The sequence below is a fragment of the Emydura macquarii genome, unplaced genomic scaffold, assembly GCF_026122565.2.
Source record: "Emydura macquarii macquarii isolate MOO-44397 ecotype Brisbane River unplaced genomic scaffold, CSIRO-AGI_Emac_v2 contig_3603, whole genome shotgun sequence".
Lineage (NCBI taxonomy): Eukaryota > Metazoa > Chordata > Testudines > Chelidae > Emydura > Emydura macquarii.
In genome coordinates, this window is record NW_027133740.1 from 8,172,369 (window position 1) to 8,185,374 (window position 13,006).

The window sequence follows — 13,006 nt, forward strand, 5'->3', positions numbered from 1 at the left end:
CATTTCACTTGGCACTGTTATACAGTAATTTGAAGTGGAAATGTTTAAAGGAGTAGTCAAATCCTAAAAATGTTGATCCTGCTACTTGTCCAATCACATTTACTTTTGGTTATCCTTTCTTTATGATGAAAATGGTATGATTTCTGTCTAGCACCAGGGTATATCTGGCAATCATTTAGGTTTACCATGCACATGTGGTTTCTATACAGAAGGGTAAAAAGAAAAACTGTTTGTTACGGGGTTGTCACACTTATATTTACTAATTTTAACTGTAGAAGTCTTCAGGATTTCAATTTGGTCCTGACCAACTCCTTTGGGTACTGACAATTGTGCTATTTTTAAAAGTGGGGGAAGGGGCAGGGAGGAACCACAAAATGTTATCAGTTTCTTTGCCATTTTTCATCAAAATTCAAAATATTTTGACTAGTTCTGCTGATGTGACTACTTTCTCCATTATCCTCTGAAGCTTGCATTTTTATTGCCATAACTTCAGCTAGAAGGGTCAGTAAATCCATGCTGTTATGGCTGATCCTTCTTTATGCTACTTTACAGGAAATTTCATCCCAAACCATTTATTTTTTCTTTAACTTTTAATTTCCTAGACTTTGTGATTTATGATGAGAAGCCAAATTCAGAATCCATTGGTTAGATGTTACAAGGATGCTCTCTTACTCTTTTTAAATTTAGATAGAAGGTAGACCTTTTTATAAATCACCTTATTTGTTTGTGGCATTGGTTGCAGTTTAGAAATAATCAAAATGGATCAAGTTATGTATTCAGATTTGTTGTGATCTAGCTAGAGTTCCAGTGCCAGAATGACTTAGGGCTTATCTTCACTGCCATTAACTTGAGTTGTAACTTGAGTGTTTCTTGTCCACACACAACCACAAAGCCCCTTAATTCAAGTGTGGTGGTGCTTTTTACTCAAATTGGCTGGCTTATCAGTGGTAAAGGCTACAGCTCAAGTTAGCACAACAGCTGCTAATATGACCGTTCTGGAGCTAGTCTGAGTCCATACTGCACTTCAGTGCCACTAGGCCTCCAATGGCATCCCATAATTTCCTGCTGTGCCCAGAAAGAACAGACAAGTTCTCCCACAATTCTTTGGAAAAGAATTCACAGAGCTGCTTAGCTTAATGTAGTGCAAAGAACCATGGAATATGCCCTGACAAGTCTTAGGCCTGGTCCACACTGCTGTGAACAAGAGATAAGCAAGCTACGTACTGTAGCTTGTGTATCTCCCATCGATGTACTTAGTTTGCTGTGCTGCAGTGTCTTCACTGCACTGCATCAACAGGAAAAGCCTTCCCATCAACGCAGCCTTACTCCTTTTGGGGAGGTGGATTACTGGCATTAACTGGAGAGCCCATCTGGGATTGATTGAGCAGGTCTCCACAACCCACTTAATCGATCCCGCTACATCAGTTGCTGCGGAGCCAGCAGTATAGACATACCCTTAGTCCAACACTTGAATAAATGCAATGCTAATATGGACACAGCACATAGAGGTTAATTTTGCAGTGTGGCTGTTCTTTCACTCAAGCTTAGCTAATTCAAGAGAAGCAACTAGAGTGTAGATAACTCAGTTACCTCTACAGTAAAGACATGCACTTATAGTCTATTTTTTCATTAGAGCCCAATCCACTAGAAGAATGGCAGCAACTGCTCTTCGTCTAAACTAACGTCATTTGTGATAATTGGCAAGGCTGTCATTTCAAGTTCAGGTCATGCTTTTACAAAGTATTCTGTCTATTTGGTGACAAGGTTAGTTATTCTTGTGAGAGGACCAGTGCTTTCACCTCCGTTCATGTCCTAGGGATTCACTGTTTGCTCCAGAGTAGGGCTCTGTGGAGGTAATTTCTTGAGAGGAATTAAAAAAGTATATTTGTAGTAGTAACAGAAGTTCTCCAATTATATTACCTCTGCAGCTCCATGCTGTCCCCAAACATTTGTATTAGGCTCTTCTGAAGTTGAGAGAAACAGAAGGAAAGTTAGGGGGCAGGACCTTTGAAATCCACTGTCAATGTCATTTGGAGCCCCAGTGTAGACAGTGATTGTCTGCACTGGGGCTTCTCCCACTTTTGTTAATCTTATAAATTCCCCAGTGTAGACCAGATTTATCTGCCAGAACATCTCTGGGTGGGAAATGCTCTCAGCACTGATAATTTTTGCTACTGCCAGCAATAGTTCAATGATCTGTGAAGTTTGTGGCTCCTACAGTATTGGTCTGCAGAGAAAATATATTGGAAATCTTCAGTTACTGGTAAGTAACCTTGTCCTATTGTTTTTGATCATAAGCTGTCAGGGCATGATTTTTTCTTTTGTGCCACCTGTTCAAAATCTTCTTTTTGTTCATTTGTTTTTTAATATGGCCAAATTCCGGTAAGTGAGGGGAAAGTGGTGTAGTCATCCCCAAAATGGACACACTGCAAAATCAGTGCTAATGTAGTTGGAAAATAGCAATTATATGTACAGCCACAATGGGCCCTCTGCCCCTACTAAAAGTTAAGAATAATCTGAATAGTGGTATTGCTGGGTCAGGGAATATACAAGTATTAGCATGTAAGCCAAGCCCTTTTACATCTCCCCCAATTTTTCTAGGGAGACAGAATTGGAACAAACACCTTCCACTAAGCAGACTAAATTTCTGCAGGAAGCATAAAATGTTGTTTATATCGATTTTTTTATTTTATTTAATTCTACTGAGTTATCAATACACCACTGAATATATTTTGTTTCCTTAGGCACAGCCTTAGTTGCACTAAAAAATTTGGGCTGTTTACATCAGACAAGAACAGTCGTTGGAATCGGAAATCAGATAGCCAAAGTCTTGGACGACGTGGGCATCGACCAAGTGGCTCTGATGGGGCATCACGAGAGCACTTCCTTAGACAGGTCTGTGGAGTATTTTTTTAAAACTATAGCACTATTTTAGGAATTACACAAGAAATATAACACCATAGTTTATTTGTATTACATTTTCCAGCTTCCAATTACTTATCCATCTGCAGAAGATTTGGCTTCTCATGAAGATGCTGTGCCAGCTGCCATGACCACTCGTCTGCGAAGACAAAGTGAGAGGGAAAGAGAGCGTGAACTTAGGGAACTAAAACTTAGGAAAATGCCAGACAATGTTGACTTGATACCATCTGTACAAGCTGACCCATCAACATGGACAGTTGATGACGTTTGGGCCTTCATACGTTCTTTGCCTGGTATGTAACGTACAGTACTTTCTTTCTTCTTCTTTTATTTTTTTTAAACAATAAAGCTCTTTGCTTTTTAGCACTATTGCAATGGAGAGGTAGTGTAAGAGCACTCGGATGTTAGTTAACTGGCAGTCGTGGCTGGAATGTGATTTGTTTCCTCTTGCTTGTTCCTTCAGCACAACTGGGTTTCCCCTCCAAGCCCCATGTCGATAGAACTAGTCCCACCTCTGCTGTGGCATCCCAGCTGATGGAGAGTAAAGGTGTTCCTCCCTTCAGTCTGATTTCTCTCAAGAGGTCAGTAGAGAGATTGAATCAGACACACTTCCTCCCTTTTATACTTTCTTTCTTTCTTTTCTCTTCTCTCCTTACTTGCTCTTCAATTAAGAGAAAGCAAAAAAGGGGCTCTTCTTTCCTTATATATTATTGAAAGATTAACATTAAAGATCTTTAAAAAAAATCTGTCTTTTATATTATAAAAGTTTCTTATATAAAGCTAAATCCATAGTTTGTATGGCTTTTCAGAATACCTGAACTATAGAGAGCCTTTTCTATATAGCCTCTAAGTGTGCATATAATAGAAAACATATATTCTATTCTAACATAAGGATGAGTATCCTGTCTCGTTATTTACATATTTTCTCTTTTAGCTCAGTATTCATAGTTGTGATTTTACATTTGTTTGGAGTTTTCTTCATATGACTAGAAGCCATATCTGCTTCCCCCTTGGGGAATGTAGCTTTGCTCTTGCAGGTATCTTACCCTTTGCTGGTGATGAGACCTACCTCACTTTCTGAAGCAATCCAAGTTTCTTCTATCACCAAACATGCCACTCATATCTCTGCACATTGAAATTCAAGTTGGCTCTGTTCTTATTGGCTTACTCGCTTCTGGGATTTATAGTGATATCAGACAATTTCTCTTGAAACACAAGAATTTTAGAAAGATTTTCTGTGGGAATGTATCTTCATCACTGGGTGATAAAACTTTCCTTTTTGCCACTAGTCTTGCATAAAGTAAATCAAAGTTAGTAGAAGAATTTAATTTCTGACAGTAAGTGATGCTTCTATAAAGAGATAGAAGTTTTAAATACACAGAAATTACCCTTGATGTACATTACTTCTGGTGACTATGATATGTGGACGTATAATAAGCTGCATTATCTATGTTGGGTCACCCTACAGTATGTTTTTAAAACAGGCAGAGGAGCCTAAGCATGAGAAATTGTTTTACAACTGTGCTAAACAAGGACACTGTTCTTAAAATCCTAAGGTAGCATTCTCTACTTTGAAACAATTACCTGAGGAAGTTTCTACAGGATATTGAATCTGTTCCTCAAATACGTTTGATAAACATGTTGATTTCTGAATTTATATCTGACTTGGTCAGAAATTTTTTTCTGTCATTAACATTAGGTTTCAATCCAGTTTAAAGTCTTGTTTTCTGCTCCCCCTCAGAAATTTTTTGTCTTCTAGATATCCAAATGATGGACTCAGCATACCAAAAAAAACTTCCTTATTACTGTCTGGCTACATTTTTTATCTTTTGGGCGCTTCCAGGTTCTCTTCACACCTTCAATATGTTTACAAGCAGTATTCTAGAAGATATTTTCCTAGATTGCTAATGGAATTGGCAGAGATGATTGACCTTTGTACAGGAAATTATCAGGATAGTAATTGGACTGCATATATTATTTTGGATTATGTATCTAATGCACTCCATTCAAGCCATCAGTCTTGTTATACAACATTGATTTGTCAGTTTCTGTCTTTGGTAATCCATTAGATACCTCTGCTTTGGTTTACATCCTTCTAAATAGAATCCATGAACTGAGAGCTAAGCACAGAATAGGGTCTCCTCATTTGGCCTCTATACATTACATAGATTTCCTGAATTCCCTTGGAGCTTTTTTAGGGACTGTTGATTTCTGTGACAGTTTTACTGCCACTAATTTCTTCTGGAGAAGAGGAAGAACTGTTCAATCTGCTGCAGCATATGTCCCTCCAGATATATTCAACTTTCACATATACTTTTCCAAGGTTAATGGTCTTTATATAACCCCAAACGTTCATTACCAGCTGGGTGTAATACATCCAGTATACTCAATCTTTTGACAGTTGTGAATGCTAGTATATATTTGAGTAAGGGAATTGAAATAATCCAAACTCCAATCCCTGAATTTTCCAAAATTCACTTTAAAACAGGTTTCTTAGTAAAACTTTTATCTAGGTGCCTGATAAAGCTAACCTCTTTAAAAAACAGATAATCTCTTCTAGCAGGATTAATTTATTTTGTTTTTTTAAAATAATTTGCTCTTATCCATCTCTGTAAATGCATGTAAATGTCTGTCAACTGCCATGTTCAGATCCCATGCCAGACATAGGATGATATCCTTTCTCAGAAGTATTTACTTTCCAGTTTACTTGTGACAGATTTATCTACATTCAATCAATAAATAAGAACTTTTGTAGTAATGTCAGAGACATCACATCTGTCCGCACTAGTTATAACATCAAGGGTGTGAGTTTGGCAGTCATTTGTGAGGGAGCCAGAAGTCTATGCTGATTTAGTTTCATTTCTGCATATAGAGGCCATTGTCTTCAATTCATAGCTGGAAGGTTGATTTCTGATGCTTTTGTTTTTTCTCTGTGTATGTCTGTGCCATCAAACAATCCATGAGGAAAGTACGTTATTACTACACCAGTGGTTCTTAGCATACAGGTTGTGATCTAGTTGTTACAGTGATGCTTCTATCTGAGTATTATAGTTGAAATACTCACTGTATTAGTAGAAGTTATGTAATACATTTTTTGACCTAAGCCTAAAAACCTCCAAAACCTTGTTCTGTCACTTGATGCACGTAATGGAATATGTAATCCTTTCTCTGATGTGTTAGCGGGGTATATAAATCCTGATTATGAAATGCTTAATTTTTCTTTTCCCCTTTCTATGCCACTTTTTATTTGTTAGTGTCCATGAAACCCAATCAGGTATCAAAGCCCCATTGCAGTAGGTGCTATCCAGATAGTTAACAAAGAAGACCATCACAGTAGCTATCTTAATTATTATGATACTGAGTTGTAGCCTGAAGTTCCTGAAGACATAGTTTATGCTATGGAATTCCCCATCAAGACATTTCCTGTTTCCTAACCATCAACTGTCCTCTAATCTGTATCAGTCTGGACTGTAACTCATTCACTCCTTCATAAACTGTCAATTGATTTGGTACCTTGCCAAATCTGTATAAGGAGTACAAAAAAGGAAATAGAAAGTGGGCTTACCCTTCATGGAGGGCACCCTGTTTCAGCTCATGAATTTTATTGCTTTCATACACAATAACCCTCTACTCAGGATGAACCAACATCTCTTCACCACTTTCTATTTACCTGTCTTTTTGCTCATTTATAAATCAGACTGAAAAGAAGACAATATTCACTCTTTTATAGAATTTAAATACAAAGTTACAACTACATCCATAACAGTCAGTTGCTCTCATTCTAGGACGATGGTGCCCCAGTTTTGTTGGGAACACAAACAGGGACAAACACAAAAACAGTTCATGTGTTGAGGATTTCACCATTAACTATACAGATTCTTTCTAAAGGGGAAAGGCCAAAAAATTGAATGAAATCAAGAAAGTAAAATTTATTGAGTAATAATTAATAGCAGGAATGGAGGTGGAGGGTAAAGGGGGAAACATCTGAAAGACTACAAGAAGAAACATGTCAGACAAGCGGATTAAGAAAATAAGTATATAAATTTTAAAACAATAAAAATATGAATTATTGGGGAAAGGAGAATCTTCAACAGAAAATAAGTGGTCTTCTAGTTGCTATAGGACATTTATCCATATGACACAGCTATTATATAATTTGGCATAATTGACAGTTTCTGCTTAACAGATGCCTGGAATTGAAATAGCACCGTGGCTGCAGGTTAGATTGAAATATAACAGAATTCCTCACTTAATTGGATTGGGAAAACTGTTAATCGGGACTTCCCTCAAGGAATAATTTTCTTCCCCCAATGTTATTCTGTGGGACAGATTATCCGCTGTTTGAGACAGTCCCCATTTTCTGTGTTAAGGTCGCAGCCATGTATCAGTGAGCTGAGTGCTTGTTACCTTTCAAAAATGTTAGATAAGGGGGAAAAAAATAGAAGCCTGGGAAATGCAACATTATGGCATGCTTCAAACAAGGCACCCGACTGCCTTAACTCATCTCCATTCAGATGCCAATCTACTATCTTCCCTTCTTTGCAAATAGATTATGCAATTTGATCAATGATATATGCTTGTAACATTAATGATTTTTGTTTGGGGAGTTCTAATAAAACTTCATAGCTAAAAATTCTGAAAATGTAAGTCAACAGAGTTGTACACATGATTCCAAGAATTGGGGGATATGTCAGAAATTACAGGTAAGTAATTTTTTCCTGACCCTCTGAGATTTTAGCCATTTTCACCTGCAGAATATTAATGTCATCTTTTCTTGCTGGAGAGAACCCAGATGGATGATGCATTTTTATTTAATTGGTGTTTCTCTGGTCTGCATCTCAGATCCTTCCAAAAGAGTCTGAGATTATGACAATCATTCTTGTCAACAAAATAGGAAAAAATTGCCTTGTTTTACTCTAGGATTTTTAATTTCTAATGGGCACAGCTCCACCTTTGTAGCACCAGTAGATGCTGTAATGTAGGTAAGACTCAGCTGAGCCCAGGAGCTCTTGCAATCATGTCCAGTTCTCATCTACATTACAGTTTCCACCAATGAAAAATGCAACCACTGGAAATTATTAATCTGAAAAATTCTAGTGTATACAAGGCCATTTTGTCTATCAGCATTTATTTCTAACCTACTATTTCTTATTCTATTGCAGGTTGTCAAGATATTGCAGATGAATTTAGAGCACAAGAGATTGATGGACAGGCCCTTCTCTTGTTGAAAGAGGATCACCTTATGAGTGCAATGAACATTAAGCTAGGACCTGCACTGAAAATATGTGCACGCATCAACTCATTGAAGGAATCCTAGTGGGAAGCTTTAAACAGCAGCTTCCCTCTAACAGACTCATACACACTATGGCATACCTATTACTGTGATGTTTTGCTAAATATCTTTTTTCACATAAAGACTTTAAAATGTACTCCTCCAAATGTATCACATAATCATCCAAAACTTCCAGTAATTAGCAGATTTATAAGCAATGCTGGAGAATCGTTAGAATAAAGCAGAGAGTGAGGAAGGGTGAATGGCACATATAAAATGTAATATGTTGTGGTGGATGATACTGTTTCCTTCCCCCTACTCAAAATGTGGTCTGTATCGTACAAGATTAAGATTTTTTAGCAATCTGATCATCATTTAAATTGTGTTCATATGTTCAGAAAAACAAATTTTCCCACAGAAGCATTTTTTAGACTATGGAATAATAGAAGAGTCCACAAATCTGTGGAAGCACTGATTATGTAAAATGCTATGCATTTACTTGTGCTCTCTGAGTTTCGTTTAGTCTTGAGCATATCATTTGAAGGGAATTTGTAACAAACCTCTTCTTGTATAGCCTAAAGCTTATCTGTTTACCATTGTAGTATTTTCTTCATTTGGAAACATTTTGTAAAATGTAGGATGTCCATCATAATTCTGATGTTCACAATGGTAGAGCTACTGACATGCAAATGGCATGACACTTTTCCAAGAGAGTATTGAAGCACATACGTTACTTTTGTTGTTTGTATGCTGCTATGCACTAAGAGGGCATTAAGTTATTTTATTTCTAGTTTTGCTTGCTGCTAGTTAACCTAGACCAACGCACACTTGCTGGCTAAAAAGAAAGAATTAGTCAAAGGTATGCTGGTATTTGGTTCCTATTTAACAGATGATCTTGAAGAACAAGTTGGACCTGCAGAAAAATGTATACCTCCTTTTCCTTCGGTAGACATAACACTTGGTTTCTATCAGCAGACTTTCTGTAGGTATCTGCCAGAGGTCAGCATTAGAACCACTTCATTTAATTATAACTTCTTGAACTGACTATAGCAAAGGATTCAGTTCTGATATTTTCTGTCAGCCTCTGAAGCTGGAAGTTAGGATTGTCCGAAGTTTTCTACTAATGCAAAATATATGGTGAGAGCTCAAAACTCAGTGGGCACCCAAAAGAGAGAGAAAAAAACAAAGCCAACATTTGGTTTTTTGCTAAGCACTTTTAGATTTGTTTTTTTCTGTTTCTGTTTTTTCAAAGGTGTGAGGAAGACAGTCTAATCTGATTACTGTGGTTAAATCAAACTTCTTAACTTAAGGTGCACTGTATGGATATTTGGCAATGTTCATTTCAGTGGTAAAATGATGGCTACTTTGAGTTCTGCTTAGCTGCTTTTTTTTTTTTTTTTTTTAAACATCTGTGCTGGTTTGATAAGCTAGTAGAAAAAGTTATGTTGATATTTATCTCTTAGATTTGTTAAAACTAGAGAGGGTTGATTATTTGTATCCAAAAATACTACTTTCTAATTTTTTAATCTTTGTTTGATTATTGTGTTGTTCTTTGTTTGGCAATGTAGAAAGTATATGTTACACATGAATTAATAATTACATATGGTATGATAGAAAGTGTGGTCTTATATTGTGAGGCTTATATCTTAGATCAACAGCTATTTGTAGTGTTACATGTATGTTAGTTTGATTATGGTTTTAATCTTGAATTGTTGGACAATTTTCAGAAAAACACTTCTATGGTTAACTGTTATATATTTATTAGTCTTTGTACATATATATATAATATATATTGATATACATATAAAGACTAATATATACGTATATATATTAGCCTTCATATGTATAAATCTTTGTTGACTAATTATTGATAGACTGACAGGAGCTCAAAGTAATCCAGATTGCCGCAAACATTCATTCTGGCTCTTTTGCTAAACTACACTTTTATACATAATTCCTTATAGAGCTGGGAGAGCCCCAAACCATTATGTATGCTTTAAAACATCATGGATTGAAGAACTAGGAATTGTAGGCCTGGTCCACACTTAGAAGTTTTGCTGCTTTCACTATGCCAACATAATTAAAGCAGCACAAATAAACAAACAAACAAACAAACAAACCTAGTGTAGATACAGTTATATTAGTATAAAAGTACTTTATAGCTTATTCTGTTTTGGCAAAGTGAAATAAAGTGTCCTGGAATACAGTAATTTATGCTGGTATAACTGCATCCATACTAGGGCTTTTCCTGGCATAATTTATTCAGTAAGACCATTTTTTTAATTGATGCTGCTTCAAAACTAGTTGATCAAAAAGGAAGAGAAGCTTATGTTTTTCTCTAGTGCGTATGGTTTAATAGGCAGAAGGATTAAAATGAACAAAAGGAAGTATTTCTTCACACAATGCACTGTCAACCTGTGGACCTCCTTGTCAGAGGATGTTGTGAAGGCCAAGACTATAATGGGGTTCAAAAAAGAACTAGATAAATTAATGGAGGATAGGTCCATCAATGGCTATTTGCCAGGATAGGCAGGGATTGCTGTTTGCCAGAGGCTAGGAATGAGCGACAGGATGGATCACTTGATGATTACCTGATCTGTTCATTTCCTCTGACGCACCTGGCATTGGCCACTGTCAGAAGTCAGGATACTGGGCTAGGTGGACTGTTACTCTGACCCATTATGGCTGTTCTTATGGTTTTGGAGTTTTTTTACTCATTGCTATTGAATGTTGATTGGGATATAGGGCAGAACAGAGCTCTAAATTCATATTTTTCAGTCCGAGGTGTTATTTATTGTTCCTATAGAAGTCGTAATTTTTTTAAAAGTCACTTTTGCATAATGAGCTAAAGTTTCAATTAGGACCTACTTAAAGAGATTTAAAATATAATACGATTTTTACATTTTCAAAGGAATTAATATGGGTTTAAGGCATGTGACTTCCATTAAAGCCAGTAGGGTCTGTGTGGTTAGATCCCTTCAGATTGCTTTGAAAAATGGGGGTGCATTTTAAAAAATGTAATCCCAGTATGATTTTTAGATTCTTCTATACATTGAAATGTTAGATACATGTTTGAGAGGTGTCATTGCATCTTCATACTAACAAAAGCTTTATTGATTTATCATGTGCCAGGCCTTTTAAAAGACAACTCCATTATTTTGACTAAAACAAGGAGAGTCCTGTAGCACTTTAAAGACTAACACATTTAATTTCTGTAGGCATAAGCTTTCGTGGGCTGCAACCCACTTCGTCAGATGCAAGAAACAGGAATCAGATAGGGGATATATATATGCATCCAAGGGTAAGGAACAACAATGGGGAAGGTAGGTGTTAGCAAAGTCTATTCAGTTAGAGTAGATGAGGCCTATTCACAACCATTGATTAGAAGGTGAGAATGTGTGAACAGTGACAATTACTTCTTGTAATGAGAGAACCATTCCAAGTCCCTATTCAGACCCAGTCTGATTGTATCAAGTTTGCATATGAGTTCCAGCTCTGCAGTTTCTCGCTGAAGTCTGTTTTTGAAGTTTTTTTGTAGACGTATGGCAACTTTCAAGTCAGCTACAGAGTGTCCTGGGAGATTGAAGTGCTCTCTGACTGGTTTATGGATGTTACCTTTTTTTTTGTCTGATTTGTATCCATTTATTCTTTTGCATAGTGACAGTCCGGTTTGGCCAATGTACATGGCAGAGGGGCATTGCTGGCACATGATGGCATATATTACATTAGTAGATGTGCAGGTGAATGAGCTCCTGATGGTGTGGCTGATGTGCTTAGGACCTGTGACGGTGTCACTAGAGTCGATGTGCGGGAAGAGCTGGCAACGGGGTTTGTTGCAGGAGTATGTTCCTGGGTTAGTGTTCTTGTTGTATAGTGTACAGTTGCTGGTGAGTATTTGCTTCAGGTTGGGGGGCTGTCTGTATGCAAGGATAGGTCTGCCTCCCACAGCTTGAGCGAGTGAGGGATCAATTGCTAGGATAGGTTGTAGATCCTTAATGATGTGTTGGAGAGATTTTAGCTGGGGGCTGTAGGTGATGGCCAGTGGTGTTCTGTTGTTTTCTTTGTTGCGTCTGTCCTGTAGTAGGTGACTTCTGGGTACCCATCTGGCTCTGTCAGTTTGTTTCTTCACCTCTCCAGGTGGGTATTGTAGTTTTAAGAATGTTTTATGGAGATCCTGTAGGTGTTTGTCTCTGTCTGAGGGATCGGAGCAAATCCGGTTGTATCTTAGGGCTTGGCTGTAGACAATGGATCGTGTAATGTGTCCAGGATGGAAGCTGGAGGCATGAAGATATGTACTGTGGTCAGTTGGTTTTCGGTATAGGGTGGTATTAATGTGACCATCCTTTATTTGTATTGTAGTGTCCAGGAAGTGGATTTCTTGTGTGGACTGGTCCAGGCTGAGGTTGATGGTGGGGTGGAAATTATTGAAATCCCGGTGGAATTCTTCGAAGGACTTTTTCCCGTGGGTCCAGATGATGAAAATGTCATCAATGTAGCGTAGGTAAAGGAGAGGTGCTGGGGGACAAGTTTTGAGAAAATGGTGTTTTAGGTCAGCTATAAAAATGTTGGCATACTGTGGGGCTATGTGGGTGCCCATAGCTGTGCCACTGACTTGAAGGTATAGATTGTCTCCAAATCTGAAGTACTTGTGGGTCAGGACAAAGCGACAAAGTGCAGTTACCAGGTGTTCCATGTCATCATCAGGGAAATGTTCCTGATGGTTTGTAGTCCATCTTTGTGTGGAATGTTGTTGTAGAGAGCTTCTACATCCATAGTGGCTAGGATGGTGTTTTCTGGGAGATCACCAATGGA

General features: G+C 37.5%; 1 protein-coding gene across 3 annotated transcripts in view; it reads left to right on the plus strand.

Annotated features, from left to right (window-relative positions):
- Positions 1 to 9,591, plus strand: part of PHC3 (polyhomeotic homolog 3) — a 70,693-nt gene extending 61,102 nt beyond the window's left edge. For 2 of the 3 annotated variants that reach the window (XM_067536627.1, XM_067536626.1), the window contains 3 exons: positions 2,745 to 2,895; positions 2,987 to 3,215; positions 8,085 to 9,591. In XM_067536627.1, coding sequence (XP_067392728.1) covers positions 2,745 to 2,895; positions 2,987 to 3,215; positions 8,085 to 8,239 — 535 coding nt within the window. In that variant the 3' untranslated portion in view covers positions 8,240 to 9,591. Of the gene's footprint in view, positions 1 to 2,744; positions 2,896 to 2,986; positions 3,216 to 3,385; positions 3,504 to 8,084 lie in introns of all 3 variants that reach the window. The other variant, XM_067536624.1, reaches the window with a different exon arrangement.
- Positions 9,592 to 13,006: the final 3,415 nt, after the last annotated feature.